Below are 8,155 nucleotides of genomic sequence, written 5' to 3'. Positions count from 1 at the left end.
CAAGAAGATAGACTATATGAACAAGTGTGTGGCCTCAAGGTTGGAGGAAGACTTGTCAACAACCTCCATTATGCAGACGGCACAACCTTGCTTGCAGAAAATGAAGAACTGAAGCACTGATTGAAGAACATGAGACTACAGCCTTCACAATGGATTGCATCTCAACGTCAGGAAAACAAAACAAACAAAATTTAGGAATAAGGAAAACTCAATAGCAAACAAACAAACTGCCAGTGGCTGGGAGTCTATGAAGCCCAGGATCAATAAATAGAAATATAGGATCTGCTCCTTCAAGGGATTCTTTACAGATTAGCTATGGAGCTAGACCCCAAGGGTGCTAATTAATGTGGTAAATCCATTTACAAATATTTTCTTATTTCTCAGAATATGTGAAATCTAAAAAAAAATTACAAAGATGGTATTCATTTTGGTTTTTGTTTTTTTTTTTGGACTGTAAATCTGTTAAACTTTATTAAACTCTTTGTGTTAGATCTCTAGGAGATCTGAGCTCTGAGGGAGGTAATATTTGGTAATCATCCCAATAGTAACTGCCATGTAATAATCATCATGCTACAATGTAACTGCCACGTAATCATCATGCCACTTTTCTAAGATAGTCACGAATCTCTTTGAGATCTAGAAATGGTTGTCAAGGTCTTTTAGACAATCAATTGTCCAGGTACATTAATGTCTCAGGCCACATTTGGTTTTTGTCCCACTTTTGACTGAACTTAGTCCTTGTATTCAACCACAATATCCCATTTGTTGTTCCTTTTACAGCTTTTTAATTTTGGATGATTTACATTCCTCTCTGGGATTCAGGAGCTTGAGATCCTGAATTTTCCACACTTTACCATTTGAATGACATATTGTCTTTAATAAATCTCTTTAATGCCTTTTAACAGAGATGTTTCTTTACAACAGAAGAAAGCCTAATAAGCATAAATTTTCACTTTGTGGACTTCCTTATCATCACATTCCCTGTGTCTGTTGTAGTAATAGAAAGTATTGTCCCTTCTCTGCAGTTTCTTCACGTAGCCTGTCTCCGGCCGATCTACCATAGAAACTTGTTTCACTTGTTTATATTCAATCTCATCTCTATATCCTGCTTGTTGAAATCGGTACAAATTTTCGATCTCTTCTGACCACTTTTTGGCACGACTTATTGATTTTGGTTTTGCATCACAACTAGCCATGGCTGCTGAAGTCTTTTTATCAGTGATTTTCTCTTCACTATCTTGTGGCTGGGGCACAATGGTTTCTCCTTTTTCCATTTTCTTACTTGCTTGGAGTCACTCAAAGCACTGTCATCCATTTACTCAAGTCATTGTGGTGCACTGTCCTAGCCGGAGAAGTAGCACCTGAGAACAAGGACCGCAAAGGCAGGTTCGGGTCTCATTTTGTTTTTTTAAATGTTATGTTTATTTTGTATTTTAGAAAAGAAATATATATATATATAGCATACAAAATTTGTACACATTAATTCATGTACACTGTACTTCACACATTCTTTCAATCACATTGTTTTATAAAATCATTCCATCCACTGCATTATATAAAATTAGTCACCACTGACTTATGCACACAATCACCCTGTCTTTTCAGACCCCACTAGGTCTGCCCTAATTCTTTACCCCCTTCTTCCACCCACCAAACTCTCTGACCCCATGATTTCTCCTCTCTCCAGTCTCTGTCCCCCTTCCCTCTCTCTTTCCCCTTTACCTCAGACTCATAAGGACAAATACTTCATAAGACCATTATTGTAAAAATAGAAGGATAACTAGTAAGATGTGCATAAAAGTCCAGGGAGGATTCACTTTTGTATTGTCTGTAGTTTCTTTCATGTTCCAGGCAGACATGAATACATGCAACAGAGACTGCATGTAGCTGGAAGTGCCTTCTAGCTGCCCTTTTACAGAAGTTGGCTCATCACTGGACTTTGAATTCTGCCTCCTGTAGTAGATTCTTACTTAAAAACTGTTGATGATGTCTCCTAGGTGCCTGATGAGATTAAAAAATCATTATTTCTTTAGTGATTTCTTCAGACCTTGCTTTTCTTCAGGTTTTGCACTTTTTTGGGCTTGCCCGACTTCAGATACTTCAGAGAAACCAAACCTCTTCTTCCAGCTCCACCCTTTCCTTGGATGGCATATGCCCCAGCGATTCCAGCTTCCTTGGCTGGTTTCCCTAATTCTTTAACAAAATTTCATCTGAGTTTTAAAAAAGTACAATCTCTTCCTTTCCCCTTTCCCTTCTCTACATAAACAGAACTGGCATTATAATGAATCCGAGTGATTTCCTTTTTAATTGCCCCCTCCTATTCCTTTATTCCCTCCCCCCGCCTTCTGCATCATATATCTTTTCCCCCTAGAATTCTCTTCCATATATTTTTTTTTCACTCTGGCATTTTCCTCTGAATAAATGAGAGATGAAGTCAAGGATTTCTGGCTTTGCCTAAAACGTTTATACAGCTTGTCTGTTCACACCGTCCTAAAACATCACATTCAGTGCAGGTCTGGTCTCAGTATATCGCTATGCACTGCCTGGATCCCCTTTAGTAAGTTTCATTGTCCCCTACCCCCACCCCTGGAGACTTAAAGTTCCAATTTCATGCAACTCTCAGCCTTGTTTTCTTGGCACATTCATAATACCTAATGGAGCTCTAGTGAACTGGTGGGTAAAGGAGTTGTGCTGGCAACCCGGTGGCACGCTGTTGGAATTCACATGCTGCTCTGTGGGAGAAAGATGGGCAAAGTCGTTCCATGTGATTGATTCATAGCCTCTGAAAACCCACTGGAGTATCAGCTACGAGTTGGTGGCAAACACCATCATCACCAACAGGCAAGGCCCGTGTTTCTTTTCAAAATAACTGTCTCATTTTGCACAATGAGGTTTAAAGAATTCTACTCTAGCAAAATTATCCTTCCTTTTTCCAATCTGTCATGTGTTCTTTGAGGACACTGTGTTGTTCTGTAGTTACCCTGAGTGCAGAGTGAGTCCCTGGTTTTACCGATGGGTTCTGTTTTCCAAGCTGGGTATTCTTTGTGGGATCACGCCAAGCTGCTTTAGGAGATATTGGTCCTTAGTAGCAGGTATATTTGAGCTCCAGGCACTCTTCCCATTATCACCTTCTCATTTCATTGCATAACTTGTATTGACAATAGCATTGAAATATGTATCTTTTCCTTTTCCTTGTACGTCTAGCATGACTTTGAAATTTTCTTATTTCCATTTCCTATTGGTTTAGTTTTTTCTCTATGGCTTCAAACATTCTCCAGAGAAACTCATCTCTCTCTTATGCTCTGAGTTGGCCTCATCAACCAACCAGTGGTACTTCCCACCCTTCAATGAATTTCTTTTTAACTCTTGTTCTTTTTTTTTTTTTTTAAAGAAGTACATCTTTTAAAATAACTGCATTTTGGGAGCAGAGGGCTGAAGATGGGCAGGTGTGGGGGGCATTAATCATAGGGTCACACAATTTGATAGATGGAATGGGAGGTGAAGGAAATGGGAAAGATCTGGTGTGAAAACAATGTGAAAAACAATGTATGCAAACTTTGTAAATAAACCAGTATTTTAAAAAAATGATGAATGGGGGAGAGAATAGTCTAAAAGTATTATATTTTAGGGCATTATTTTTATCGTAGGAGTACGCAATGAGGGTTGCAGAGTGGATTATATTTGGGGGTAGGGGATGGGGTTGGGGGAGGTGCGGGGGGGATTGTGTACCAATGAGGGAGTTTTTCTTTTGCTTTTCAGGGAGAGGAGCAAAGGGGGGGGAGGGGGGAGGGGTTTGTGTGGGGAGAAGGGTGCAACAATGAATGAATGGAATTCCAAAATCTCTGTAGATGTTCATTGAAATGAAAAATAAACTAAATTTAGAAAAAATGATGCATTTCTTTCTGTATTTCCTAAGCAAATCTGATTCTAGGAGATACAAGGTGCTAAGTATACCTCAAGCCCCCAAGCCCAATACCATCTTGTTGATTCTGACTCAGAGAGACCCTACAGGCGGGGGGGGGGGGTGTTTCCCAGGCTGTGTATCTCTACAGCTGCACACCGTCCCTGCTTTCCTCCCCTGGAGCAGCTGCTAAGTGCAGACTGCTGACCTGGTTATCAAACTCAAACAATTTAACTACTGCGCCACCAGAGCTCCTGTGTGTCAAGCGTAAGACTCAGAAACTCTTCTTCACCTTTGATTTCCAATAATTTCACTGAATGTCTTTCTTCCTCACCATTAAGAAGAATGCATATCTCCTACATTCTTTTGTTCTCTATTTTTCTATTATGAAAAATTTTCAGATATAACAAAAAATTGAAATAAAAGTACAGCGAACACTCATATCTTTATTGGTACATTCACAGTCATATTTAACCATATTAGCTTTATCTCTATGTGTAAATATATGCATGTGTGCATTTACATATTTGTAGTTATGAGTTACATATGCATGTCTTCTCCCGATTCTTTCCACAGATATAATAAATTTGATCCTGTGTAGACTATCAGGTGAGGTTCATGTGTATTGTTGCCATTTTATGTATTGATTGTAAAAAATTCTTTCATTCTGAAAAAACTTTTTCCCCAAAGAAAAAAAGCGATCTGGGGGGAGGGCGGCAGGGAGGAAAATGTGCAACAATGAATGATTGGAAACCTAATTTCTTTATAAATTTTCATTAAAATATCAATAAAAAATTCATTTTAACTCCAGCTTCATTTTCTGTCACCAAGTCTGTGTTTTCCAACTACCAATCCTTCCTTGATTCCAACTTTTGCATTTCAATCACCCATTATGATTAATGCATCTTGATTTTATGTCTGATCAGTTTCTAACTGGAAATTTTAAACTTTTATTAATTTTTAAATTATTAATTACAATGAAAATTTACAGAGACTTGGGATTTCCATTCATTCATTGTTGTACTTTTCTCCTCTTCCCCTCCCGGTACACTCCCCTCTTGAAAAAGTAAAAGAAAAATTCTTTCATTGTTTTACAATCCCTCCCCCCAGGTCCACTCCGCTACACTGCCTTTGCTCTGGACTCCTGTCATGAAATAAACACCTACTCATATATCCCTTTTAAACAGTTTTTCCCCTCATCTGTTTCAATGCAGTATACATTATTTAACTCATCTTTCTCAGTCTTCCCCCAACCCCGATGTCAGTCCTGTTTTACAACAGTGGCACCATGCAGTATTTATCCTTTTGTGACTGAGATACTTCACTCAGCATAATGTTCTCCAGGGTCACCCATTTTGAATAATATTGCATGAGTTCCTTGTTTTTCAATGCAGCATAGTATTCCATTGTGTGAATATACCACAGCTTCTCTATCCATTCGTTTGTTGATGGGCACATAGGTTGTTCCCACTCCTTGCTGTTGTGAACAAAGCCACAATAAACATGGTTGTGCATGACTGAAAAATTTGGTAGAAATCTTTTGTTTCTTCCTCTTTGGCTTTGGTTGCTGGTACATATATTTGAATGATAGTAGTATTAACAGGTTTTCCTTGTATTATTAGCATATGGATATTATCCTGTCACTCACTACATTGTATTTTAGTGAAATTTAGGCCAGGTGTTGATTTTGGATGAGATTCTTAAACTACTCATATGCAAGTTCAGATTTTACCTAAATAAAATAAAATAAAAAATCCACAAGAATAAAAATTTTATCTTGAGTCTACCCAATCTGAATTTAAAAACCATTTCAAGAATAGATTTGAGGCCTTGCACGCTAATGAATGAAGACCAGATGAGCTGTGGGAGGTTATATATATATATAATCATCCATAAAGAATGTACTAAGTCATTACAAAGAAATATGAAAAAGAATAAACTGAGATGGATGTCAGAAGAGACCTTGAATATTGTACTAGAGTGCCAAGAGGCCAAAACAAAGAGAAGAAATCAAGAAATTAAGGAGCTGGGGAGCTCTGGTGGCCTAGTGGCAAAGAAGGGGCACTTGAATCCCAAAGGAGCGTTGTTTGAATCACCAGATGCTCCACTGGGGAAGGAGAGGCAATCTCCTCCTGTGCCAGTCAGATCAGATTAGATGGTACACAACAAGAACAGAAAAAAAAATTAAAAAACTACACAACACACACACACACACACACACACACACACACACACAGAGGATAAGAAGCTGAATAGAAGATTTCAAAGGGCAGCTCAAGAAGACAGAGTATTACAGTGAAATGTGCAAAGAGCTGGAGTCAGAAAAGCAAAAAGGACCAACTCAATCAGCCTTTCTTAAGCTGAAGGAACGGAAAACCAATTCAAGCCTCGAGTAGTAATACTTAAAGATGCTATGGGCAGAATATTGAATGATCCAGGAAGCATTAAAAGAAGATGGAAGGAGTACAAGGTCATTGTACCAAAAAGAATTGGCTGACAGAGAAAAATTTCATGAAACAACATATGATCAAGAATCAATGATGATGAAGGAAGAAGTTCAAGCTGCTCTGAAGGAATGGCAAAAAACAAAGCCTCAGGAATTGACAAAATATCAACTGTCATAGTTAAACATACAGATGTAGACCTGGATGTGCTCACTAGGTTGTGCCAAGAAAACTGGAGGACAACTTCTTGGCGAACTGACTGGAAGAGATCCATATTTATTCCCATTCCATGAAAAAAGGTGATCCAACAGTGTATGGAAATTATCAAACAATATCACAATCACTGATATCACATGCAAGCAAAATCTTGCTGAAGATTATCTAGAAATGACTCAAAAAAATACATCAACAGAGAACTGCCAGAAATACAAGCTGAGTTTAGAAGAGGCTGTGGCACTAGGGACATTGTAGCCAATGTCAGATGGATCTTGGCTGGAAGCAGAGAGTACTGGAAGAATGCCTATTTGTGTTTCATTGACTATTCAAAGGCATTTGACTGTGTGGATCACACGAATGGTGGCTACCCTTGATGAGAATGGGAATCCCTGAACACCTAATTGTCCTCCTGTAAAATCTATACTTGGATCAGGAGGCAGTCATCAGAACAGAGCAAAGAAACAATACATAGTTCAAAATCAGGAAAGGTGTATGCCAGGGATGCATCCTATCTCTGCAACTTTTCAATCTATATTTGGAACAGATCATTCCATTTTATGCACTTTATGAGGAGGAAAGTGGCATCAGAATTGGAGGAAGATTCAGCAACAACCTTACTTGCCAAAATGGAAGAGGACCTGAAGCTTTTGCTGCAGAAAGTCAAGAACTACAGGCTTCAATATGGATAGAAGCCCAACATCAAGAAAACAAAAACTCTCACCACCGGCCAATTTACATCACTATGATAAACAGAGAAGAGATTGAGATTGTTAACAACTTCAACATTCTTGGCACCAGCAGTCAGAAATCAAACAACAAATTGCACTAGGAAAATCTGCTGTTGTGCACCTCTCTAGAGCACTGAAGAGCATAGATGTCAGTCTAGAGACTAAGGTGCACTTGAACTGGGCCATGGTCTTTGGAATTACTTGCTATGCATCAGAGAGCTGGACAATGACTGAGGATGACAGAAGAAGAATCAATCACTTTGAGTTGTGCTGGAGAAGAGTACTGAATATACCAGGGATTGCCAAGAGAACAAACAGGACTATTTTGAAGAGGGTGATGATATATTGTTCTTTGGAGGCAAGGATTTTGAAGCTCTGTCTCAAATACTTTGCACATGTTGCTCAGAAGGACCAGTCCTTGGAGAAAGACATCATCCTGTTTGGAAGGGTGGAGGGACAGTACAGGAGAGGAAGGCCCTGGATGAAATGGATTGACACAGATTTGGGCAATGGGGACAGGTATGTTAGAGACAGATTGGTGATAGGGCAGAGTGCAGAGCTATTGTTCAGGGTCCTTATAAGTCTCAGACAACTCAACGGTACACAACAACAACAACAGTAATAATAACATATGCATACCTATCTATCTCATATATCTATGTATCTATATATCAACTTTCTCAACAATTTGAAAGTACATGATGAAAATCAGGGCATTTCTCCATAATATTTCAGCACATATTTTATGAAAGTGGGGTTGTTGTTATTGTTGTTATGTGCCATCGAGTCGTTTGCGACTCATAGCGACCCTAAATCCTGCTCTATCCTGTGCCAATCTCATTGCCTCTGACAAACCCATCCCGAGT

General features: G+C 38.9%; 1 protein-coding gene across 1 annotated transcript; it reads right to left on the bottom strand.

Moving 5' to 3' along the window:
• Positions 1–932: 932 nt before the first annotated feature.
• Positions 933–1,196, bottom strand: LOC102871612 (meiosis expressed gene 1 protein homolog). Its single transcript, XM_006888499.1, has one exon. It carries the CDS (start codon positions 1,194–1,196, stop codon positions 933–935), a length of 264 nt encoding a protein of 87 aa, XP_006888561.1.
• Positions 1,197–8,155: the final 6,959 nt, after the last annotated feature.

Source organism: Elephantulus edwardii, unplaced genomic scaffold, assembly GCF_000299155.1.
Source record: "Elephantulus edwardii isolate Elephantulus edwardi_28Jun2011 unplaced genomic scaffold, EleEdw1.0 scaffold00068, whole genome shotgun sequence".
Classification (NCBI taxonomy): domain Eukaryota; kingdom Metazoa; phylum Chordata; class Mammalia; order Macroscelidea; family Macroscelididae; genus Elephantulus; species Elephantulus edwardii.
Note: the sequence above shows the minus strand (reverse complement) of the source record. Positions and strands in the feature narration are given on the sequence as shown.

Excerpts from the sequence above, each read along its gene's own strand:
- LOC102871612 (XM_006888499.1), bottom strand. The coding sequence starts at position 1,196 with ATGGCTAGTTGTGATGCAAAACCAAAATCAATAAGTCGTGCCAAAAAG.